At 41.0% G+C, this 25,994-nt stretch overlaps 2 protein-coding genes across 3 annotated transcripts in view; one reads left to right on the forward strand and one right to left on the reverse strand.

Annotated features, from left to right (window-relative positions):
- Window positions 1–7,051: 7,051 nt before the first annotated feature.
- SLC25A21 (solute carrier family 25 member 21) overlaps window positions 7,052–25,994 on the forward strand; it is a 516,179-nt gene continuing 497,236 nt past the window's right edge. For both annotated transcript variants that reach the window (XM_055291500.2, XM_055291501.2), the window contains exon 1: window positions 7,052–7,548. In XM_055291500.2, the coding sequence (XP_055147475.1) occupies window positions 7,479–7,548 (70 nt within the window). In that variant the 5' untranslated portion in view covers window positions 7,052–7,478. The remainder of the gene's footprint in view (window positions 7,549–25,994) is intronic.
- LOC129489195 (aldo-keto reductase family 1 member B1-like) lies at window positions 19,858–21,171 on the reverse strand. Its single transcript, XM_055291499.2, has one exon. It carries the CDS (start codon window positions 21,137–21,139, stop codon window positions 20,189–20,191), a length of 951 nt encoding a protein of 316 aa, XP_055147474.1. The 5' UTR covers window positions 21,140–21,171; the 3' UTR covers window positions 19,858–20,188.

Below are 25,994 nucleotides of genomic sequence, written 5' to 3' on the forward strand. Positions count from 1 at the left end.
TTTATTTTTATTATTTTTGTTAATCTCTTACTGTGCCCCGTGCCCAGGTTTTTTTTTTTTTAGACGGAGTTTCACTCTTGTTGCCCAGGCTGGAGTGCAATGGTGCAATCCCGGCTCACTGCAACCTCCGCCTCCCAGGTTCCAGCAAGTCTCCTGTCTCAGCCTCCCAAGTAGCTGGGATTACAGGCATGTGCCACCATGCTCAGCTAATTTTATAGTTTTAGTAGAGACGGCGGGGTTTCACCATGTTGGCCAGGCTGGTCTCGAATTCCTGACCTCAGGCGACCCACCTGCCTTGGCCTCCCAAAGTGCTGAGATTACAAGCGTGAGCCACTGCGCCCAGCCTTACTGTGCCCAATTTAAAAATTACACTTTATCATAGATACATATGTATAGGAAGAAAATGTACTATTTGCTGTTTCAGGCATCTACTGGTGGTCTTGAAACGCATTCCTCCCAGCAGATAAGGTGAGGGGGGAGACTACTGTGTTGGCCCCACCGTAAGGCAAGGTCAGCATTTTGTTCCCCTTTTTATTTCAGTCAGTCATTGGCTATGGGGTTGCCTCCAGCATAGGGAAGTGGGAAATGGTGACATACGTAACCTCCCAGGTAAGGTAGTGATGTGTGTGACTTCACAAGCTTCTCTTTGGCTGAGGGCATGATATGGTTTGGCTGTGTCCCCACTCAAATCTCATCTTGAATTCTAGCTCCATAATTCCCTTATGTTGTGGGAGGGACCCACTGGGAGATAATTGAATCATGGGGGCGGTTCCCCCACTCCGTACCATTCTCATGGTAGTGAATAAGTCTCATGAGATCTGATGGTTTTATAAGGGGAAACCCCTTTCGCTTTGCTCTCATGCTGTTCTCTTGTCTGCCTCCATGTGAAACATGCCTTTCACTTTCTGAGATGATTATGAGCCCACCCCAGCCACGTGGAACTTTGAGTCCATTAAACTTCTTTTTCTTTATAAATTACCCAGTCTTGGGTATGTCTTTATCAGCAGTGTGAAAACAGACTAATACAGGACATTTCTCTAGAAAATAAACTAACTATGAGTCCATAGCCATGAACACTCACAGCAGCTGGTATGGGCAGGCCAGCTTGGTAAAGGGATCTGGGTGGGGCACCAACATCATCCACTACAATGACATTGAGACCTTTCTGATAAGAAGAATCAGCTAGGCATGGTGGCTCATGCCTGTAATCCTAGCACTTTGGGAGGCCGAGGCTGGCAGATCACCTGAAGTCAGGAGTTCGAGACGAGCCTGGCCAACATGGTGAAACCCCGTCTCTAGTAAAAATACAAAAATTAGCCGAGCTTCGTGGCAACTGCCTGTAATCCCAGCTTCTTGGGAGGCTGAGGCAGAATTGCTTGAGCCTGGGAGGCGAAGGTTGCAGTGAGCCGAGATCACGCAACTGCACTCCAGCCTGGGGCACACAGTGAGACCCCATTTCAAAAAAAAAAAAAAAAAAGAAAAACAAAAAAAAGAAGAAATTAGCCATGGGAAGGGGAAGAATATTCTTGGCAATAAACATCAAATGCAAAATCCGTGAGGCAGATCAAGCTTGAAATATTCAAATTCAGAAAGAAAACCGTTGTGTTTGGATCAGAGGCAAAACAGTATGAGACAAAGACATAGAAATGAGCTGTTCATACAGAGCCCTGAAAGGACCGTTGTAAGTTTGATTTGGGTTTTAGGGCAACTGAAAGCCTTTGGAGGATTTTTGTTGTTGTTGTTTGTTTGTAAAGCCAGGGTTTCACCATGTTGCCCAGGCTAGTGTTGAACTCCTTGGCTCAAGCAATCTGCCCCCACTTGGCCTCCCAAAGTGCTGGGATGGGCTACTACGCCCTTTGGAGGATTTTTAAACAAGGACTGTCATGATCTACTATATGTTAAAAAATATGCTGATTACTGGCTGGGCACAATGACTCATGCCTGTAATCCCAGCACTTTGGGAGGCCGAGATGGGTGGATCACTTGAGGTCAGGAGTATGAGACCAGCCTGGCCAACTCGGTGAAACCCCATCTCTACTAAAAATACAAAAATTAGCTGGGTGTGGTTGTGGGTGCCTATAATCCCAGCTACTGGGGAGAATCACTTGAACCTGAGGCAGAAGTTGCAGTGAGCCGAGTTTGCACCACTGCACTCCAGCCTGGGCAACAGAGCGAGACTCCGTCTCAACAAAAGAAAAAAAAATGCTGAATACTGAGTGGAGACTATAAGGGCCAAGAGAATAATTAGGAAATGATTCCAGTAGTCCAAGTAAAACATACTATGGCTGGAACAAAGGTGGTTGCAATGGAGATAGACGTGAACAAAATCAGGATGTATTTGAAGGTAAAGTTTACAGGGTATGCTGATGGGCTAGATGTGGAGAGATAAGAAAATCAGGCACGAGTACTAGGTTTTTGGCTAGAACTATTCGATGGATAGTGATGCCATTTTCAGAAATAGGAAATATATGGGGAAAAAAAGGTTTGGGGTTCAGCAATCAAAAGTTCTGTTAAATTTAAGCTATCTCTTTTTCTTTTCTTTCTTTTTTTTTTTAGAGACAGGGTCTCTCTGTTGCCCAGGCTAGAGTGCAGTGGCGCTATCATAGTCATACATCGCTGCAGCCTTGAACTCCTTTCCTCAAGGGATCCTTCTGCCGCATGGGGTGGGGAGCCATTGCGTAGGGCAAACTATCTTTTTTTCGATACCCAAGTAAAGATGTAACATAAATAATTGGATACATAATTCTGGAGATTCAGGGACGTTGGTTATTTCCATGGCTGGAAACAAGAAATGGGGAGTCATCAGTGTATAAAAATTACTTTTAACTAAGGCCCTGGATGAGTTTACCTGAGAAGAGAATATGGATAAACAAAAGAAGAGAGTACATACCCACCCTCTTGAGCACTCCAATAGAGATTAGATATAGGAGGAGGAAAGCAGAAAAAAACAAGATCAGACCCACAGGAGTAAGAAATACAGGAAAGTGTGGTATCATAGAAGCCAAGAGGAGAAAGGTTTTTTTTTTTTTTTTTTGAGACAAGAGTTTCGCTCTTGTTGTCCAGGCTAGAGTGCAATGGCACAATCTGGGCTCACTGCAACCTCTGCCTCCCGGGTTCAAGCAATTCTCCTGCCTCAGCTTCCTGAGTAGCTGGGATTACAGGCATGTGCCACCACACCTGGCTAATTTTGTATTTTTAGTAGGGACGGGGTCTCTGCATGTTGGTCAGGCTGGTCTGGAACTCCTGACCTCAGGTGATCCACCTGTCTTGGCCTCCCAAAGTGCTGGGATTACAGACGTGAGCCACCGTGCCCAGCCCTTTAATTTTGACACAATCAGAAAAGAAAGTTTTTAAACAAAGGGTGGTCAGGTTTTTTTTTTTTTTTTTCAAATGTTGCTGGAAAGTTAAATAAAATGATATCAGAGAAGTGACCTTTGCAACACTTGGCAATGTCTGGAGACATTTTTGGTTATCATAATCGGGAGGGAGTTGCTACTGGCATCTATTGGATTGAGGTCAGGGATGCTGCTAAATATCCAACAATGCACAGAACAGCCTCCTTCAACAAAAAATTATCTGTCAATAGTTCTTTGGTCTGACTTAGAAAATTCATGCTGGCCGGGGCTCACACCCATAATCCCAACATTTTAGAAGGCCAAGTTGGGAGGATGGCTTGAGTTCAGGATTCATGATTAGCCTAGGCAACTGGGAGAAATGTCGTCACTATTAGAATTTTTTGTTTTTTAAATAACAACAGGCCGGGCCTGCGATCCCAGCATTTTGGGAGGCTGAGGCTGGTGGATAACTTGAGGCCATGAGTTTGAGACCAGCTTGACCAACATGGTGAAACTCCTTCTCTACTAAAAAACACAAAAATTAGCCAGGTGTGGTGTGCGTACCTGTAATCCCATATACTCAGGGGGCTGAGGAGAATCCCTTGAAACTGGGAGGCAGAGGTTAAAGTGAGCTGAGATAGCGCCATTGCACTAGCCTGGGCAACAGGACAAGACTCCATCTCACAAAACAGCAACAACAACAACGACAACAAAAAACCCCCATAAATAGTAGCTTAATAATATAGCCTAATCATAGAGGGTCTAATAATAAACATAGCCTGGCCAGGCCTGGTGTGGCTCACACCTGTAATCCCAGCACTTTGGGAGGCATAGATGGGAAAATTGCTTGAGTCCAGCAGTTCCAGACCAGCCTGGGCAACACAGAAAGACCTTGCCTCTACAAAAGATTGTTTTAAAAATTAAAACAAAACAAAACAAAAAACTATAGCCTAACAAATAGAGGGCTCCTAAATTATACTTACGTTCAAATTAATACCTTAGCCGAATACTCAGTGTTATTTTGGGGAAGTTACTTCATCTCAGTGCCAGAGTTTCCTCCTTTGTAAAACAGGAATGAGATAATGGATTACAAAATGCTTAATTAGCCCAGTTCCTAGAAGGTAAAGTCAATGAATGTTGTTACTACAATTGACTAGATAGGCTGAATATGGCCTGAAGATTGCAGATTGCTCTTTAGTTTTCTAGAACCTCCCCTGTTCTCCCCAAACAATCCAATTATCTTTTAATATGTTCTTTCTAATCAGATATGAAGCAAGAAATCAGATAATCACCCTTTTAAAAACTGGTTCTAAAATTAATTCTAAATGGATTTCTGCATCTTGATGGCTTAGAGGCTTTCTTAACTCCTAGATTCCCAGTTATGTTCCTGAAGGGTTTTTTTAGCCACTTGACAAACAATAGGGAAGTCAGTAATCATCTAATTATCAACCAAGATCAGCTAAATAAATTAATAATTTAAAAAAATATAATCTTCACACTTTAGCAGTTTTGCCCCATTAGGATATCACATCATTATTCAAAACAATAATAGAACAACAATGTGACAGAGGCTAGGGAATCTGAAATGAGTGTAAATATTACCCTTGCTTCCCAGTACTAAATCTTCCAGCATTCCAATATTGGCCATGAGCAAATTTAGCTGCAGATAAGAATTACATTCCATTATCAGAGCGTTTAGCAGAGCGTTTAGCACAGTGAGTACTTATTGGCTCTATATTGACTCTTGTTGACTCCCAAGCTCTAGAATATTCTCATGCCTAGGCCCCATATCCTTTAGTATTCTAGAGGTATAGGACTGGATTATATGTGATATCAAGTCTTGCTTTTTTCACTCAAAGATATCTCTTCTAGTCCGGAGAGGTTAGAAAGAGGAAGTAACTTTTTAACAAGGATAACTGGGAGTTTTCTAAGTGAATCCATAGGGCTTTTTAGAGGCTGGGTCTTAGTGAGATACAAACTTGCTCCCACCTACCATGGATAAGATCTTCAGAGGGGAAGACACTCGTGGAAATAATTATGTCAAAATATTGTCTTTAAATCTTGACCTAAAAGTATTATTGCATTTCCTGGATAATGTAGGGAAGGCAAAAATTTACTGAAAAGGTGGTAGGATCTCCTCCATTAGATTATAAGTGCCACAGGGGAGGGATTTGTAGTGATATTGTCAGTATCTAGGCAAGTGCTAACACTCACTGAGCTCTCAGTGTAGAATCTGTTTCAGTGTGTGCATTGGGGTTTAATAGTTGTGACCAAATTTTTAAAAACTAAAAAAAAAAAAAAAAAAATGGAATTAATTTGTGGGGGTATTTGCGTGACAGAATGTAGTTTGTTTAGCCTCTGGTTAATATTTAAATCTACAATCCACTGCTATCAAAAGAAGGAATCCTGCGATGGAATCCCAGCTATAGTATTACTCCTGGTGTGATCTTGGAAAACTCAGTTTCTGCTTTGAAAAATGAGGAAAACATTTGCTATGAGCTCTGAAATTCTGTTTCTATGCCTAGTATATAACAGGTTCTCAATATTTGTTGAATAAGTGATTCTATATTGCGCTCAAGATTCCATATTTAATTAGTAAAAGTCTGAAAGATATTGCCCAAAAGCCTTTATTCTATCAAGTTAGCAAAATTTCTGAAAACTATTTCTTGGTAAACATTTTCAAACTTAGCAGTTTTAATCAAATATTTAATGAAATGAAAAACTTTATTTTTGTATATCTGATCACATAAGCAGCAAGTCTCCACAATTCCTCAAGCACTTTTAATAATTTTGCCAGATATCACTGATCAACTTTTAATGACTCAGCCTAAGAAATAAAAAATCAAGTATGAAACCAAATTAGTGTACTTTGTACATTTGATTAGAAATCACATAAATTGAACCATACTAAATTGCTGATATTCAACGGTTTTTGACCTCCAAAAATGGCAATTTTTATATGGCTCACACTAAATATATTTAGCATTAAATAATGAGTTTTAAGAAATATTACAATAGGGCTTCTAAAGCCTCCCAATTCTCTTTTACTCTTATCATCTCCTGTCAGGGGTGTGGCAGGTATTTTTGGAAAATTTCACAATCTTATATCTCTCCTACATAACACAGGCAACTTGTAGTTTTAAAAGAGTATAAATTAGTAGTTTTCTTTTGCTAACTATCCTAAGGGGCTAGTAAGAATAATCAAACCTTTTATTGACAGAATATACTGTAAGTCCCTTAATGTTCCTCAATTGTTTAGGTCAGTGGTTCACCACCTTTAAAGTTCATGACAACCAACAGAGAACTTGTTTCTGGGCCCTATCCCCAGAGATTCTGATTCAATTTAGGTCGGGGTGGGACCCATGAATTTGACTTCCTAACACATTCACAAATTATGCTGATGCTGTGGGTACTAAAACCACTTTTAAGAACCACTGACCTGGGTGTAGAAGAAACTACTTGTAACCAGGCTTTTTCTTCTTTTGGTCCTTAGGTAAATAAAACTCAAGTTGATGAGGTATGATTTTACCTTAAATCAAAACCATTTTTGGTAAAGTACTACCTTAGCTCTATTGTAAGGTAAGTGTGAATTAGATTTGCTTTGACTTAGTTGCTACAGACCACAATTACAGGACAACTAACTGAGGAATTTATTCACTTGTCTCTTCTTTCGAACCTCACTGTGCTCTGGCTTGCCAGGAGGTGCAAGGGTCGTCCCAGCTTTGCACTTGGCGCTCCAGGCCTGGGTCACTTCACTTGAGTTATCAGAGGCAACGCGTCTAGTTTGACAAACTGCCGGAGGCTCCTGATAGAGAAGGGCGTGGGCGCCAATCTAGGAGACAAAGCCTGACCCGCTGCGGTGAGCCAACCCAACCCCATCCGCGAGTCTTCTTTACAGGCATATTTTCGGAGCCGAGGGCGCCTCTGCAAGAACCCTGCGGACAGCTTCCGACTCGCCGGAGATTGCGCGACGAATCTGCGCCTCGAACCCTCGCTTTCCAGCAGTCGCCCGATTGCTGCTCCACAGGGAGCCAACGCGCCCGAGGACCAGCCCAGCCTGGGCTCTCTAGATCAGTAGGCTGTTTAGGCTGCGAGCTCGTCCACGCATCTCAGCCTACTCCCTCGTCCTCCCCGCCGGCGAAGATGTCCGCCAAGCCTGAAGTCGGCTTAGTGCGCGAGGCTTCTCGGCAGATCGTGGCCGGTGGTTCTGCAGGTAAGGCCACCCCGCCCTGCCCCGCCGGAGGCTAGTCGCTTTCCCCACCGCGTGTCATGAAAACGTTTCCCAGACAGGTCTCCTTACTGAAGTTCTGCCCTCTTCCTCAAAATTCCGCGCTCCGGGAGCAGTGCTTGAGCTCCTGGAGGCGCGAGAGCAGAGGAGGCCGGGAGTTGACTGCGAGTAATGGGTGCCCCGAGTAAAGTTGCCTCGGCTTCGGCGCCGGCCGCTCTCGGGTTCCCGGCATTCTCCGTTCCTAGCCTGTAAAGCAAGTGGGAGAGCCCCAAGGGCAGCGACTTTGAGGCAGTCTTTTTGCCTTGCTAGCTGTTTTACTTGAAAATGATCCAGTTCGGTCTGACTCAGTTTTATCAATTGTAGAGTCCTTCTTCAAGCTCGCTCAGATCTTACTTAAAACCTGCATTCCTCATCAAAGTACTTACAGGACTCCAAAGGACTTCTTATTGCATACTGTGCTTGCTTGGGGATATTCGTGCCTTAAATAAGGATATTAAAATTAAATGCATATGTAACACACATAAACACCTTTGATATAATGGGCTCACGTTAATTTATAGAGTTATGCTGTGGGGAAAAAATAAACCTTTAGGAAAAAAATGTTGTAATTAATGTTGGAAATACTTTTAAATGTAGCTGGAGAAAGTTACTAACCACGAGATGTGTTATGTGCAAGTATTTCAAAGCTTTTTAAAATATAAATTACGATTTGGTTTAAAATTTAATCTTACAGTCATGCATTTTTATTATAAATATATAACTAAAATAGTTGCCATAATTGGCTCATCACCAGAAAACATTTTATAAATCTAGCCATTCTTTCAATAAATTATATTATAGTAACTCTAATAAATCCTGCTGAGGCAATGACTAGAAAATGTTTAATGTTTAACTTCGACTAGTAAAAGTTACTGTATTTTCAAACAAATTTGGACTTTTTATAAGGGACTACTGCAAATGACTGGTTATCATTATGTCATGATCTACTTGCATCTCAGGACTAACATAAGCAGCCACATGTGTCACTCACAATCTGTACGCTTTCTTAAAAATGATATTTCATCAATATCAGATTAGAGCCATTCATTTCTTACAGGAAATTGTAAAATCTTTTCTTTTCTTTTCTTTCTTTTTTTTTCGATGGAGTCTCGCTCTCTTGCCCAGACTGGAAGGCACCGGAGCTGGAGTGCCATGGCGTGATCTCAGCTCACTGCACCCTCCGCCTCCCGGGTTCAAGCAATCCTCCCACCTCAGCCTCCTGAGTAGCTGGAATTAGCGATGCGCGTCACCGCGCCGGCTTTTTTTTTTTTTTTTTTTGTAGAGACGGGCTTTCGCCATGTTGCCCAGGCTGGTCTCAACCTTCCAGGCTCAAGTGATCCTCCTACTGCAGCCTCCTGAGTAGCTGGGACTACTGGAGCCCACCACCATGCCTGGCTAGTTTTTTGGGGAGGTGGGGGAAGGAGATTTTTTTTTTGTAGAGACAGGGTTTCACCATGTTGCCCAGGCTGGTCTCCAACGCCTGGGTTCAAGCAATCTGACCCCCTTGACCTCCTAAAGTGGTGGGACTACAGGCGTGAGCCACCACCCATTATTATAATGGCAGTGGCCCCACTGCTTGCTCTTTCAGTTTTCCAATTGTGATGATGAATTTGCACCAATTTATTTACCATTTTTGGTCAAATTCCACAATGCCTAAGGTTCTGTCTTCTGTACCTGACTCATTGATTTGTAGTCTATGACCCTGATCAAAGAAAACTCAGCTAGTCCAAAGAGAAAGTGAGGCCAATTGATTAACATCCTAAGCTAAGACTGATGACTCATAAGCACCTGTATGCTAATTTATATGATCATACTATGTATTAGGCACAGCTAAACTCAAAGAATGTTAAAAGTAGATCAAACTCAGCCAGGTGCGGTGTCTCATGCCTGTAATCCCAGCACTTTGGGAGGCCGAGGCAGGTGGATCAAGAGATCAAGAGATTGAGACCATCCTCCCCAACATGGTGAAACCCTGTTTCTACTAAAAATACAAAAATCAGCTGGGCTTGGTGGTGTGCGGCTATAGTCCCAGCTACTTGGGAGGCTGAGGCAGGAGAATTGCTTGAACCCAGGAGGCGGAGGTTGCAGTGAGCCAAGATCGTGCCACTGCACTCCAACCTCGCGACAGAGTGAGACTCCGTCTCAAAAAAAAAAAAGTAGATCAAACTCTAATCCTACTTACACTATTTTGTTGAATGATAAGTATTTGGCATAAATATGTGTGATTCCATCATATATTCTTATAAATGTAACTAATATAAATGCAAATTAGGATATTTATAAGAAATTAAAAATAGCAGCATAGTTGATTTATATAGTTAATACTATGGAGTTATTAATAAATGATTAGAGTAACTTATACTTTCATAATAGTAAAAAAGAATTATATTTTCTTTTACTTGGCCAAAAACATTTTCATAAAACTTTATCTTTATTGTACTGTAATACCTGTGGGTTAATCATATTATATATACTTGGTCAAGGGCCAGATAGAAATCAATACACAAAGGGGAAGAATTTTAATAAAAACAGAAAATGGATTTGAATATCTGGCACTGGAGTTCTAATCACTGATATTGTCCATGAATACAACACTGCTGTGTGTGTGTGTGTGTGTGTTATGACCTTTTGTTTCTGAAGGCCAAAGATACATTCTGGTTTTCTTAGGTGAAAAAGAAAAGAAACTGGGAGGTTTATTGGAGAGATACCAGGGTATCTCGTGGAATTCAAGGTCTGGAATGCATTCCTGGAACAAACTGGAATAAGGGGCTGGAGTGCTGAGGATAACTCAGGAAGTGAAGTCTCTCCATCTCTTCTCTTTAAGTAGTCAAGTGTTCCTAAGGCAGCAGGGAGGCAGGTAATAACAGGGCCACAAGTATTACTACTACACCTGTCAGGATGGCTTGCAAGACTTCCACAGACACTCGCCTGGTAAGGAGTAAGCAGGCCCAAATCCAGTCAGATAGTTCATTAGTTATACAGACAGCAAAAGCAAGACATCATGTTGCCAGCTCCCTGTGTCCATAGCACCACAGTCAGCACTGAACAGAAGAGACCAGAGGATAGGTGGGATGAGTGGTCACTATGCTGTTAAGGATCTACCTCTAAACCACAGCCACGTAGTTTTGTAGACTTAATGTTGAGGTCTGCATCTGTAACCTACATGGGGGTAAGGTGGAAAGTCTTGCATTCAACTGAAACTAGGGAGAGGGATGAGGAGCGGCCTTGTGGCAATCTTCCACAAGATAGCAGCTCCTCCCCAGGCTGCTTATCTACCCTTTCACTTGGAGAAATCACAGGGCATTCTGCCAAGACTCAGTCCAGACTATGGTCTAACCTTGCCTGCCTGGTCCATGTGAAGATATAAGTGGTTGTCAGGGTGCCACACTGTGAAGCTATTTCCTTGTGCTCCCCTGGTGTCCTCCTCAGTCCTCTTTCTCACAGTTGATTGCTGTTTTTTGTTGTTGTTGTTGTTCTTTAGTCTGTGTATCAGAATGTGATCCCCAACAGCTTCTATGTATACATGCTCTTGACTTCTTTTTCCTAGAGAGAGTGAGAGACTAACTTGCTTTTTTTTTCAGTTCTAGTCCAAAATCCTGGGGAAAGACTAAAAATAACCCAGCATTAGTAGGGGCCCACCTCTGTACCAATCAACTGTAGCTAATCCCTATTCAGATTGGTGGGGCAGGTGAGTTAGGGAAGCTCAGGGGAGATTATTTTCCAGAGAACCTAGATACACCATGAAATGGGCAACAGGTATTTTCTATAACGATATAGGTCTGTCTTTTATAAGAAGATAGTTTGTAATATTTTCATTTAAAAGACTAAAGAGATTGATGCACTGACAGTTGCCTGGACAATACATTACATGTCAGAAGAAACTGACGCATACATCTAAAGATTGGTCTTTATATATAAATTTAAAGATTAAGGTGAGAGAATCACAGAAGCCAATAATGAGAGAGTCAGAGAAACCAATGATGAGAGCTTCAGGAAGATCAACAAGGACCAGCATTGCAGAGGGGTTAAAGATGAGAATGAGAAGACGTTACTGGATCAGACCCTTGGTACTCAAAATGTGGTCTATAGATGAGCTGCAGGAAGGAGTGTGGTAGCATCTGGAAGTTTGTTGAAAATGTAGGATCCCAGGCCTCACCTACTGTAACTGCCCCAGCAGGTTCACCTTGCCTGCTGCCTAGACCAAGCCGATTTATCAAGACAAGAGAATTGCAATAGAGAAAGAGTAATTCACTCAGAGCCAGCTGTGTGGGAGACCGGAGTTTTATTGTTACTCAAATCAGTCTCCCCAAGCATTGGGGGGTTGGGGGGGTGGTGCAGCCAGAGAGTCGGGAGTGCTGATTGGTCAGGTCGGAGATGAAATCATGAAGCTGTCTTATGCTGAGTCAGTTCCTGGGTGGGGGCCACAAGATTAGAAGAACCAGTTAGATCTAGATGGTGCCAGCTGATTCATGAAGTGCAGGGTCTGCAAAATATCTCAAGCACTGATCTTAGGCTTTACAATAGTAATGTTATCCCCAGGAGCGACTTGGGAAGGGTCAGAATCTTGTAACCTCCAGCTGCATGACTCCTAAACCATGATTTCTAATCTTTTGGCTAATTTGTTAGTCCCACAAAGGCAGTCTAGTCTCCAGGCAAGAAGGGGTTCTGTCTTGGGAAAGGGCTGTTATCATCTTTGTTTTAAACTGTAAACTGTAAATGAAGTTCCTCCCAAAGTTAGTTTGGCCTATACCCAGGAATGAACAAGGACAGCTTGGAGGTTAGAAGCAAGATGGAGTTGTTAGGTCAGATTTATTTCACTGTCTCAGTTACAATTTTGCAATGGCAGTTTCACTACCATATCGGAATCTGCGTTTTGGGAGGGCCCCAATCGTTGATTTGCACTTTAAAGTTTAGAAGCACTGTGTTAGAAGACCTTTGAGAAAAAAAGACTCTATAGAGGGGGAAGGTCAAAGCCAAATTGCAGAGAACTGCAAGTGAAATCTTTCTTGGTTTTCACTGCTGACCAGACAGAAGAATGAATTTCATACTCCCTATTATGTGCCCTCAATTTAGCTTTCAGTGTTATTTTTCAACCCTCTCCTACACATTTTGTTCAGTTTCTGCTGAACAGGTCTGCTGATGATTCTTGACTGTTACCTGTACTTTGCACCTTTATTCCTGATCCCGTAGAATGTCTTACCCCTTACTTTTTTTTTTTGAAGCTAATATTTTTATTTGTATGGAGATAAGGGAACAACCTGATTCATTAGGTTTTCTTAACTGAAAGACTAGAGGCTTTCGATCCCCGTTAGAATATGTAGCAAGATTAGAGGTAACTGGTGAGATATTGTGCCAAATAAAATACAAATATTTCCTCTCACTAATTGTTTGCCTAATGGCTTCAAAACACCTAAAAAGAACTTTCCTAGCTTCATCAATAAGATATATCTCTACCTATTGAAATTCCATCCCTTTTTCCAAGGCCCAGATTGAAAATGATTTTCTTCATAAATGTTTCCCAGATGGACTCTACAGTCCATCCCGCTTTAACATTTTCATTAGCATATGAATGATGCAAATAATAAAACAAGCTAATATTTATTGACTAAATACTAAATGCTGGATCCAGTTCTAAGCTTTACATGTGTTAACACTTTTAATCCTTACCACAACTTCACAAGGCAAGCACTATTATAATCCCCACTTACAGACCAAGAAACTGATGCACAGGGGAATAATGAACATGCCATAGTTGCACATCCATGCAACCATTGCTATAGGAGTTGGAAAGATGAAGTCAAGTCTACTCTTACAATCTCTGTAGCTGTAATTAGTTTACTTTCCTTAAAATAACTGTTTTACCTACAAATACAATCTATACAGGCTTTCCATTAAGTAGTATCTTGCTCACTCCAAATCATTTCATCTATCTAGGCAAACATTGTCCTTTAGCCAAGAGAAAATTTAGTTGTTTTACTTCTCCTCCATTCAGGGCCTCTACATGTAGTTGGACACATTGTGGACTGAAAAAGGGCTCTGGACATGAGAGCAAGTAGGAATTGAAATCTGGCACATTCTCTGCTCCGTGATTAGTGCATCCTAGAACAGACATGTTCACTTGCGGGAAGGGACACCTTTTTCTGTTTCTCACAAAGACCCCGAATGGATTGACATAAGGTCTGAAAGAATTCCCCTAAACATGTTAGGGCTCCCAAGATCTCTGGTCTCAGCAGCCCCTGCATATGACATCATTACTCTGTCTGCATATCAGCAGGGCTCTAGGAGGCTCCCCTGTCATGTACTTGATCAGCTCTAACTTGGAGCTAGGAGCATGGGTCCATCTCAGACCTTCCCATTCTTCCTAATGATCAGTTTGGACCCTTCCATGTGTTCCCAAAGACCACGGGGTAGTTCTTATTTCCCATGTCATATAGGATCAGGCCCACTCAGATGATCATTCTCCCCAGACTCTCACAGGGATTTTGTACCCAACCTCAGAACCTCCCAGGGTCTGTGACAATGTTATCTTAGCCCCCTGAGTGGTCCTGCCCTTACTAGGACCTGTCAGGCTTCCTCCTGAGGTCACTCCTAGGCCTCGTCCACACTGAATTTCCTTCCATAGTGGCAACTCTAGGACCCTCCTCCTGTCTCCCAGAATCTTTTACTCAAATTCCTCGAAGTCTGCCAGTCCCACTCTGAATGCCTTCTACAGCATTATCACCTTCTATATATCATGCATGTGAGATCACCATGCTGGCAAGACTGATTTAGTTTCCAAAACTTCCAGGTTGCTGTTTCATCCTTTCCAGCCTTACCTTAGTCCCTGGTATCTTTTTTTTTTTTTTTTTTGAGACAGAGTCCCGCTTTGTCGCTCCGGCTGGAGTACAGTGGTGTGATCTTGGCTTACTGCAACCTCAGCCTTCTAGGTTCAAGCGATTCTTTTGCCTCAGCCTTCCGAGTAGCTGGGATTATAGGCACCCACCATCATGCCTGGCTAGTTTTTGTATTTTTAGTAGAGACGAGGTTTCGCCGTGTTGGCCAGGTTGGTCTCAAACTCCTGACCTCAAGTGATCCACCTGCCACAGCCTCCCAAAGTGCTGGGATTACAGGTGTGAGCCACTGCACCCAGCCAGTCCCTGGTGCTTATAAGCACATCTCCACCAATTACTCTGTTTTACTTTGTGCATCTCCCTGCAGTTCGTTGCTTTCATTTAAATTCATTGTTTTAGTTCAAAGTGTTCTGGAAACAAGTTTTCCAATCTTGCACTAAACACAGTTCAAGTACTTTGTGTAGTGTTATCTCATTAATCACTTTCAAAGAATCAAATAAGAGTGAAATGAAAGACTTTTTTGAGGGAAGGAAATCTGGAATTAATGAATAGGCTTTCGGGAGATTAATTATCTGAGAGTGTATGCAAATGCTGCGATATTTTAATAGGGAGAGAGTCCAAGGCTTTTAACCTGAAAAGGCTAATAAAAAGATATAGGATGTTTCCAAATTTCTCACATGTCTTCATTTTCACAAGATTACTCCCTTTTCTTACTCTAATATGATAGTTAAAATACAGTTAAAATAGATGCCTTAATAGTATGTATACTAGAAGTCCTTTGGATTTTAATTTGAACTACGTGATAAAAGGGCTGATACACCAGGGGGTAATCAAGGTTAAAATTTTGATCAAGGAAAATTCTTTTGCAAAATGGTGCAAAGGGGATGCACATGTGATTTGGATACATGGCACCTTTGGAAATTCAGGATTTGGGAAACTGTAATTGTTTGATAATAAATAGCAGGTTGTACTGAAACAGGTGAGCCTTTATGACACATCAAAGGGTGGCTGGAACCCATTATCTGGGTAATTAGGGAGAAAAAAATAACCCTTATTTCAAGCACATAGGAGGAAGCAACCCTATTGCTCAAATTAATTATAAAATACCTTTAAAGGATGTATTTTAATTAAAATGTAATCTTGTCTCTCTTTAAGAAAATCTAGTTCTCAAAAATCAGAATTTAAGAACAAACAAAATATGAGTTGCATACCACATTTTAAAGGATTTCTTATTTTACTCTACCTTCCTGAAAGATGTTTTAAAAGTGTAACTACCCTTAATATGTGGCTATATGATTCAACTGACATAAAACTTAAAACAACTTTTACACAATATTTTAAAAACGTGGTTAAACCAGCCCTTCCTCACCTCCCCTTTGCCCCCAGCCTTGACTACAACATCTTAGGATACTGAGAACCAGGTGTTTCAGAGTATAGCAAGTAGGGACTCAGAAATGTTTGTTGACCGTATTAACAAATAAATATGAAAAGTCCAAGCCGTAGAATATTCTTAGGTTCCTACTCTGAAGAGAGGAAAATATTCAAGGATTCTAGTCATTAGATAATACTTAACAACAATACTGTATAAATGATTTATACATTTTAAAGTATTATCATTCTACCCTGCTATCAAACATTGAATTTATTCCTTCTCTCCTTCTGTATGTTTATACACTTTAACCCACTTTTATTCATCCTCCCCACTCCTCCCAACTCACCCTTCCCTGGTGGTATCTTTAAAATGGCAATGAATGAAAGGAACCACGTTAAAGGTGCAGGATTTTTACAATTGTACTAGATTTTGATCGAATTTTCTTACCAATTTCCTTTTTTTTGTTTTCATTCTCATATTGTTATTGTATCTAAATTGGAAGATAGTTATTTTCCAAGTGATTAATATCTTTATCATGTTTGTGTCAATTATTTTGACACTTTGATGTTATCATGGTTTATACACATTGTAAATATTCTATCAGATATGTATTTTTTCATTATTATCTGTAGTCCTTGTATAAGTTTGCTGGGGTTGCCAGAAAAATGCACCACAAACTGGGCAGCTTAAACAACAGAAATTTCTTCTTTTGTTGGCAGGGTTGGCTCCTTCTGGAGGCAGTGAGGGAGAATCTGACCCACGCCTCTCTCCTAGCTTCTGGCAGTTGCCAGCAATGCTTGATATTCCTTGGCTTGTGGACACATTACTCCAATCTCTGCCTCCCTCTTTACTTGGTGTTCACTCCCTATCTTTTTTATTTTTATTTTTTTAATATTAGATTTCTTTCTTTCTTTTTTTTTTTTTTTTTGAGATGGAGTCTCCCTCTGTCGCCCAGGCTGGAGTGCATTGGGGCTATCTCGGCTCACTGCAAGCTCCACCTCCCGGGTTCACACCATTCTCCTGCCACAGCCTCCCGAGTAGCTGGGACTACAGGTGGCCCCCACCACGCCCGGCTAATTTTTTGTATTTTTTTTTAGTACAGATGGGGTTTCACCATGTTAGCCAGGATGGGCTGGGTCTCCTGACCTCGTGATTCTCCCGCCTCGGCCACCCAAAGCGCTGGGATTACAGGCGTGAGCCACCGCGCCTGGCCATTCTCTCCCTATCTGTCTCTATCTTTGTGTCCTTCTTCTTAGAAGGACACCAGTCATTGGATTAGGGTTCACTGTAATCTAATATGACCATATTTTAACTTGATTACATCCTTAAAGATCCTATTTCCAGGCCGGGCGCGGTGGCTCACGCTTGTAATCCCAGCACTTTGGGAGGCCGAGGCGGGCGGATCACGAGGTCAGGAGATCGAGACCACGGTGAAACCCCGTCTCTACGAAAAGTATAAAAAAATTAGCCGGGCGTGGTGGCGGGCGCCTGTAGTCCCAGCTACTCGGAGAGGCTGAGGCAGGAGAATGGCGTGAACCTGGGAGGCGGAGCTTCTTGCAGCGAGCCGAGATCGCGCCACTGCACTCCAGCCTGGGTGAGAGAGCGAGACTCCATCTCAAAAAAAAAAAAAAAAGATCCTATTTCCAAATAAAGTCACATTCACAGGTACCAGGAGTTAAAACTTCAACATATCTTTTTCTGGGACCAACCCATAACAGACATTCTATGGTATTTTTCTCATATTGTGTTTCTCAGATTTACAGCCCATATCTCAAGCAATGGTCCTGTGTTCCTCCTTTCATGGTCAACCTTTCTGAAAAGTTCCTCACTCAGTCTTCCACCTGCTATAATTGGCATATCCGTGTTTACCTTTATGCCGAAACTGTTAACTGCCGTTTTTCATTCCTAATTTTATCTAATCTTTGCAGAATTTCACGTCACTGAGCAGTTTTTCCCTTTAAAGTTGTCTGTGTAATTGATTTTTACCCCCTTTTTATCTGGTGACTCTTTTTTCGTTTGTGCAAACTTACGGAATATATGAGAAATTTTTTACATGTATGTAATGAATAGTGATCAACTCAGGATATTTAGGGTGTCTATTACTCAAATATAATACATTTTAAGTATAGTCATCCTACTCTGCTATGAGACATTGAATTTATTTCTATTCCTCCTCCCCCTGCCCCCCTCCACCTCCCCCCTCCTTTTCCCCACCCCCTTTCTCTTTCTCCTCCTCCTCCTCCTCCTTCTTTCTTTCTCTGAGATGACATCTCACTCTGTTGCTCAGGCTGGAGTGCAGTGGCATGATCTCTGCTCACTGCAACCTCTGCCTCCTGGGTTCAAGCGATTTTCCTGCCTCAGCCTCCTGAGTAGTTGGGATTGCAGGCACGTGCTACCAGGCCCAGCTAACTTTTGTATTTTTAGTAGAGACAGGGTTTCACCATGTTGGCCAGGCTGGTCTCAAACTCCTGACCTCAAGTGATCTGCCCACTTCAGCCTCCCAAAGTGCTGGGATTACAGGCGTGAGCCACTGCACCCAGCCTGAATTTATTTCTACTATCTCACTGTATCTTTGTACTCTTTAACCTACTTCTCTTTATCCTTGCCCTCCCGCCTCGCTCACCCTTCCCAGCCTCTGTTATCTATTTTTCTACTCTACTTCCATGCGTTCAAATGTTTTAGCTCCCACGTATAAGTGAGAACACGCAATATTTGGCTTTTTGTGACTGGCTTATTTCTCTTAAGATAATGACCTCCAGTTTCATTCATGTTACTGCAAATGACATGATTTTAATATTTTTTAATGGCCAAATAGTATTTCCTTGTCTATAAATACCACATTTTCTTTATCCAATCATCTTTTCATGGGCATTTTGGTTGATTCCATGTGTTTGCTATAGTGAATAGTGCTGCAATAAATATGCAAGTGCAGCTATCACTTTGATATGTGGATTTCACTTTCTTTGGTAGATACCCAGTAGTGGAATTGCTGGATCGAGTGGTAATTCTATTATTAGTCTTTTTTTGTGTGTGAAATCTCTGTATGGTTTCCATAGTGGCTATACTAGTTTACATTCTCATCAACAGAATGTAAGTTCTTTTTGCTTTGCACCCTCAACAACATCTGTTAATTTTGTCGTTTTAATAATAACCATTCTAACTAGGGTGAGATGATATCTCATTGTGGTTTTGATTTGCATTTCTCTGATGATTAGTGGTGCCAACCATTTTTTCATATATGTATTTGTGTGTCTTCTTTTGAGAAATGTCTATTCATGTACTTTGCCTGCTTTTTAATGACATTATTTATCTTTGTCCTTTTGAGTTGTTTGAGTTTCTTTTATATTCTGGATATTAGTTGCCTGTTGGATGAATAGTTTGCAAATATTTTGTCTCATTCAACATGTTGTCTCTTCACTGTTGATTATTTCTTTTGCTATGCAGAAGCTTTTTAGTTTAAGTCCTATTTGTCTATTTTTGTTTTTGTTGCCTGTACTTTTGAGGTATTAGTCATAAACTCCCTGCCGAAACCAATGTCCAGGAAAGTTTTCCCTAGGTTTTCTTCTAGTATTTTTATAGTTTTGGGTCGTATATTTAAGTGTTTAATCCATTTTGAGTTGATTTTTGTATATTGTGAGAGAAAAGGGTTCATTTCATTCTTCTCCATGTGGTTATCCAATTTTCCTAGTACCATTTTTTGAAGAGGGTATTCTTTCCCCACCCAGAGCCTCTTGTCAGCTTTGTCAAAGATCAGTTGGCTGTAAATATGTGGATTTATTCCTAGTTTGTCTGTTCTGTTCCATTTGTCTATATGTCTCTTTTTATACCAATACCATACTGTTTTGGTTACTGTAGCCTTGTATTGTATTTTGAAATCAGGTAATGTGATGCCTCAGCTTTGTTTTTTTTGCTCAGGATTGCTTTGGCTATTTTGCCGCTTTTTTGATTCCCTATGGATTTTAAGATTTTTTTCCTATTCTGTGAAGCCAAATTCTTTTTTTTTTTTTTTCTTTCTCAAAAGCACTTTTTATTTGAGGCAAAGAGAAGTCTTGCTGAAAGAATTACAGTTCCAAGCAGTCAAAACTCAACTGTTAGTGGCACTATTTTAACCTGGTAGATTTTGCTTCTCTTTGGTCAGAAAAGGGTATTCAGGTTGTACTTTCCCCAGCAGGGTAGAAAGAAGGGCAAAGCAAACTGGAAGAGACTCCTACTCTACTGACAGGGCTCTTGAGATCCAACATCAAGCTAGACACGCCCTCGCTGGCCACTCTACAGGTTGCTGTCCTACTGCTGAGTGACACAGGCCATACTGCATTTGCAAGGAAAAGAATGAGGCAGGAAACACAGGTATAGGTCACTTAGGGACGAGCAGGCATCCACAGCTTCAAAACTCTTCATGGAAGGGGTAATCCTTGTGGGAGGTACAGCTCAACAAGGCACAGACCCTCCAGTTCCTGTTGTAGCTGAGTAAGGTGGTCATATCCTGGCTGCTCAGTTCAAAGTCAAAGACCTTAAAGTTCTCAGCAATGCGTTCTGGTGTTACAGACTTGGGGATCACCACCAAGTTCCTCTGCATGGGGAACTGGATCAGGACCTGGGCTGTAGTTTTATTGTGCTTGGCTGCGATTGCCTTGATTCTGGGATCCTCCAGGAGGGAAGGGTCCTCGGGCTTGGCCCAGGGCCTGTCAGGAGAGCCAAGGGGGCTGTAGGCGGTCACCACGATGCCTTTGGACTGGCAATACTGGATTAACTTCTCCTGCGTGAGGTATGGGTGGCACTCAATCTGGTTAACTGCAGGCTTATACTTTAAGCCAGGTTTGTTTAAGATCGTCTCCACCTGGAGATGGTTGAAGTTGGAGATGCCAATAGCTTTCACCAGCCCTTTGTCCGCCAGCTCTTCCATGGCCACCCACGTGTCCAGAATGTTGGTGTCACTGGGAACCACATTGCCTGACTCATCCAATGGAAAAAATTCCTTCCCAGGCTTAAAGCCAGTCGGCCAGTGAATAAGGTAGAGGTCCAGGTAGTCCAGCTTCAGGTCACTGAGTGTCTTCTGGCAGGCTCCTTTCACCAGGCCCTTCTCATGGTACGTGCACCACAGCTTGCTGACAATGAAGAGCTCTTCACGCTTCACCACCTGCTCCCTGAGCTTCTCCTGAATGGCCACCCCCACCTCATTCTCATTCTGGTACACATGGGCACAGTCGATGTGGCGGTACCCAATGTCAATGGCCACCTTCACGGCCTCAGTCACCTGCCCTGGAGGGGACTTCCAGGTACCCAACCCCAGGATGGGCATCTTGGCGCCGTTGTTGAGCACGAGATGGCCGGCCATGGCTACCGCGCTCCCCAGACCCCTGCCCAATACGGTGCCCGTGAAGCCAAATTCTTGATAGGGATTGCATTGAATCTGTAGATTGCTTTGGGCAATGTTGTCATTTTATTGTTATTAATTCTTCTCATCCATGAGCATAGGATTTTTTTTCCATTTGTTTGTGTCATCTTTAATTTCTTTTACAGTGTTTGGTAGTTTTCCTTGTATAGATCTTTTATCTACCTCTTTAATTATGTTTACTTCCAGGTATTTTATATGTTTTATAGCTATTGTAAATGGGATTGCCTTCTTGATTTCTTTCTTGGCTAGATAACTATTAGTGTACAGAAATGCTACTGATTTTTGTATGTTGGTTTTGTATCCTGAAAGTTTAGTACATTTATTTATCAAATCTAACAGTTCTTTGGTGGAATCTTTAAGTTTTTTTCTAGATACAAGATTATCTCATCAGAAAATAGGGACACTGTGACTTCCTCTTTTCCAATCTGAATGCCTTTTATTTCTTTCTCTTGGCTGATTGCTTTGGCTAGGACTTCCAGTACTATGTTGGATAGGAGTTGTAAAAGTGGGCATCCAGAACCAGTGTTCTGGTTCTTAGAGGAAGGGCTTTTAACTTTCTGCTATTCAGTATGATACTAGCTATGAGTTTGTCATACATGACCTTTATTTTTTTGAGGTATGTTCCTTCTATGCCTGGTTATTAAGAATTTTTATCAAGAAAGTATGGTGAATTTTATAAAATGCTCTTTCTGCATCTATTGAGATGATCATATGGTTTTTGTCCTTCCTTCTGTTGATGTGATAGAGCTCAATCATTGATTTGCATATGTTGAACTATTCTTGCATCCCTGTAATAAATCCTGTTTGATAATGGTGTATTATCTTTTTGATATGCTGTTGGTTTCAGTTTGCTTGTATTTTGTTGAGGATTTTTATATCTATGTTCACTAGGGACATTGGCTTGTAGTTTTCTCTTTTTGTTCTGTTCTTTTCTGGTTTTGGTATCAGGGTGATACTGGCCTCATAGAATGATAGGGAGAATTACCTCCTCTTCAGTTTTTTGCAATAGTTTCAGGAGAATTTGTATTAGTTTTTCTTTGTATGTTTGGTAGAATATGACTGTGAATTCAGCAGGTCCTTTTTGTCATTGTTGTTGTTGGGAGACTTTTTATTACTGATTCAATCTTGCTACTTGTTATTGTTCTGTTCATGTTTTCTATCTTTTCTTGATCCAATCTTTGTAGGTTGTATGTTTAAAGGAATTTATCAATTTCCTCTAGTTTTCCAATTTCTCACCGTTTATTTATTTACAGTCCCTGATGATCTTTGATATTTCTGTTGTATCAGTTGTAATGTTTCATTTTTGATTTTTGATTTGTATATTTGGATCTTCTCTCTTCTTTGTTAGTCCAGCTAAGTGGTTTATCAATTTTATTTATCCTTTGAATAGCCAACTTTTTGTTTTGTTTATCCTTTATATTGTTTTCTTAGTCTCTATTTCGTTTAGTTCTGTTCTGTTTTTTATTATTTCTTTTCTTCTGCCAATTTTGGGTTTAGTTTCTTCTTACTTTTCTAGTTCCTTGAGATGCACTGTTAAATTGTCAACTTGTAGTCTTTCTGCTTTTTTTGCTGTAGTTTTTCAGTGCTATAAGCTTCCCTCTTAGCATTGCTTTTGCTGTGTCCCGTGGGTTTTGGTACGTTGTGTTTCCATTTTCATTTGCTTCAAGGAATTCTTCCGTTTCCATCTTACTTATTCATTGACCCAAGTGGTCATTCAAGAACATGTTGTTCAGCTTCCATGTATTTGAATAGTTTCAAAAGTTCCTCTTACTATTGATTTCTAATTTTATTCCATTGTGGTCTGAGAAGATACTTGATATGTTTTTTTTTTTCTTTTTTGAGTCAGAGTCTTGCTCTGTCACCCAGGCTGGAGTGCAGTGGCACTATCTTGGCTCACTGCAACCTTTGTTTTTCTGGGTTCAAGCAATTCTCGTGCCTCAGCCTCCCAAGAAGCTGGGATTACAGGCATGCAACACCATGCCCAGTTAATTTTTTTGCGTGTTTTTAGTAGAGATAGGTTTCCCTACGTTGGCCAGGTTGGTCTCAAACTCCTGGCCCTAAGCAATCTACCTGCCTTGGCCTCCCAAAGTGCGGGATTACAAGCATGAGCCACCGCGCTGGGCGGGATATGATTTTATTTTTAAAAATTTGTTGTGACTTGTTTTGTGGTGTAACATACGGTCTATCCTGGAGAATGTGCCATGTGTGGCTGAAAAGAATGTATATTCAGCACTTGTTGGATATGTTTTGTAAATATGTGTTAGGTCCATTTGATCTAATGTGCAGTTTAAATTCAATATTTCTTTGTTGGTATTTTGTGTAGATGATCTGTCTAGTGATGAAAGTGGAGTGTTGAAGTCTTCCACTGTTATTGTGTTGGAGTCTATCTCTCTCTTTAGATCTAGTCTTATTTGCTTGATGAATCTGGGTGCTTCAGTATAGAGTGCACATATATTTAGAATTGTTATATCCTCTTGTTGGATTGATCCCTTTATCATTACATAATGACCATCTTTGTCTTTCTTTTACTCTTCTTGACTTAAAGACTGTTTTAGCTGATATAATTGTAGCTACTCCTGCTCACTTTTGCTTTCTGTTTGTTTGGAGTGTCTTTTCCTATTCCTTTACTTTTAGTCTATGTGTGTTTTATTGATAAGTTGAGTTTCTTGTAAGCAGTATATAGTTGGAAGATAGGCTTTAAAAAATCTGTTTAGCCGTTCTGTATCATTTATGTGGATTATTTAATGTTTATGTTCAAGATTATTATTGATATTATTGATATGTGAGGCTTTGTTCCTGTCATATTAATTGTTTTCTGTTTGCTTTGTATACTCTTTGTTCCTTTCTTTTTCTCTTATTATTTTAATTAATTAATTTTATTTTCCCAATCTTTAGAACCTGTGAATCTTTTATTATTTGTCATTGCGGTTTGGTGAATTTCTCTAGTAATACCATTTAATTCTTTTCTCTTCCTCCTTTCTGTGATTGCTTTACTAGTGAGTTTGATACTTTCGTGTTTTTTTTTTTTTTTTTTTTTTGAGATGGAGTCTCACTCTGTCACCCAGGCTGGAGTGCAGTAGTGCAATCTCAGCTCACTGCAACCTCTGCCTCCTGGGTTCAAGCGATTCTCCTGCCTCAGCCTCCTGAATAGCTGGGATTACAGGCATACACCACCATGCTCAGCTAATTTTTGTATTTTTAGTAGAGATGGGGTTTCGTCATATTGGCCAGGCTGGTCTGAAACTCCTGACCTGAGGTGGACGGCTCATCTCAGCCTCCCAAAGTGCTAGGATTACAGGCACGAACCACCAGGCCTGGGCTACTTTTGTGTATTTTTGTGATGGTAAATCTAATAATCTTTTCTATTCTAGTTTTAGGACTCCCTTGACCATTTCTTCTAGGTCCAGTCTAATGGTAATAAATTCCTTCAGCATTTGCTTGTCTGGGAATGCCTTTATTTCTCCTTTATTTAGGAAGAAAAACTTTGCTATAATTTTGCTGGGTGTAGTATTCTAGGGTGAAAGTTTCTGGGTTTTGTTTTGTTTTTCTCTTGCCACTATCACTATATCATGGCATTCTCTTCTGGCCTATAAGTTTTCAGCTAAGAAATTCACTGTTAGTTTGATGGAGTTTTCTTTATAGATGACTAGATGATTTTCTCTTGTTATTTTTAGAATTATCTTTTTATCTTTGACTTTAGACAGTCTGATTATAATGTGCTGTGAAAACTTTTTGGCATTGTATCTTCCTAGGTATTGTTGAGCCAACTGTATCTGAATATCCTCTTGCTAGACTTATATCTCCTGCTAGACTTATTTTATTTTGTTAAATAAGTTTTCTAATCGTTTCTTTGTTTCTTTGTCCTCTAGGATACTGATAGTTTATAAATTCACTTACTGTATGTTGCCCCAAATGTCATGAAGCCTTTGCTTATTCTTTTTGATTCTTTTCCTTTGTCTGACTAGCTTATTTCAAAAGAACTGTCTTTTATCTGGGCACAGTGGCTCACGTCTGTAATCCCAGCCCTTTGGGAGGCTAAGGCAGGCAGATCATCTGAGGGCCCAGCCAACAAGGTAAAACCCAGTCTCTTCAAAAATATAAAAATTAGCCAGGCATGGTGGCACACACCTGTAGTCCAGCTACTTGGGAGGCTGAGGTAGGAGGTTTGCTGGAATCTGGGAAGTGGAGGTTGCAGTGAGCTGAGATCGTGCCACTGCACTCCAGCCTGGGCAACAGAGTGAAACTCTATCTTAAAAAAAAAAAGAACTGTCTTTTAGTTCTGAGATTTTTTCTTCTGCCTGATCTACTCTATTGTCGATGCTTTCAAATGTATTTTTTATTTCTTTCAATGAATTCTACAGGTCCAGAATTTCTATTTGTTTTTTTAAAAAAAATATCGGCCAGGCGTGGTGCCTCACACTTGTAATCCCAGCACTTTGGGAGGCTGAGGTAGGTGGATCACCTGAGGTTGGGAGTTTGAGATCAGCCTGACCAACATGGAGAAACCCTGTCTCTTCTAAAAATACAAAATTAGCTGGGTGTGGTGGTGCATGCCTGTAATCCCAGCTACTCGGTAGGCTGAGGCAGGAGAATCGCTTGAAGTGGGGAGGTGAAGGTTACAGTGAGCCGAGATCGTGCTATCGCACTCCAGCCTGGGCAACAAGAGTGAAACTCCGACTTAAAAAAAAAAAAAAAAAATCTATCTTTTAGTAAAATTTTCACTCATATCTTGAATTGTTTTTCTGACGTCTTTGTACTGAGTTTCTTTAAAATCAATATTTTGCGTTATGCTGGG

This window comes from Symphalangus syndactylus, chromosome 9 (assembly GCF_028878055.3).
Source record: "Symphalangus syndactylus isolate Jambi chromosome 9, NHGRI_mSymSyn1-v2.1_pri, whole genome shotgun sequence".
Lineage (NCBI taxonomy): Eukaryota > Metazoa > Chordata > Mammalia > Primates > Hylobatidae > Symphalangus > Symphalangus syndactylus.

Coding starts and splice junctions, on each gene's coding strand:
- LOC129489195 (XM_055291499.2), bottom strand. CDS start 21,139: ATGGCCGGCCATCTCGTGCTCAACAACGGCGCCAAGATGCCCATCCTG.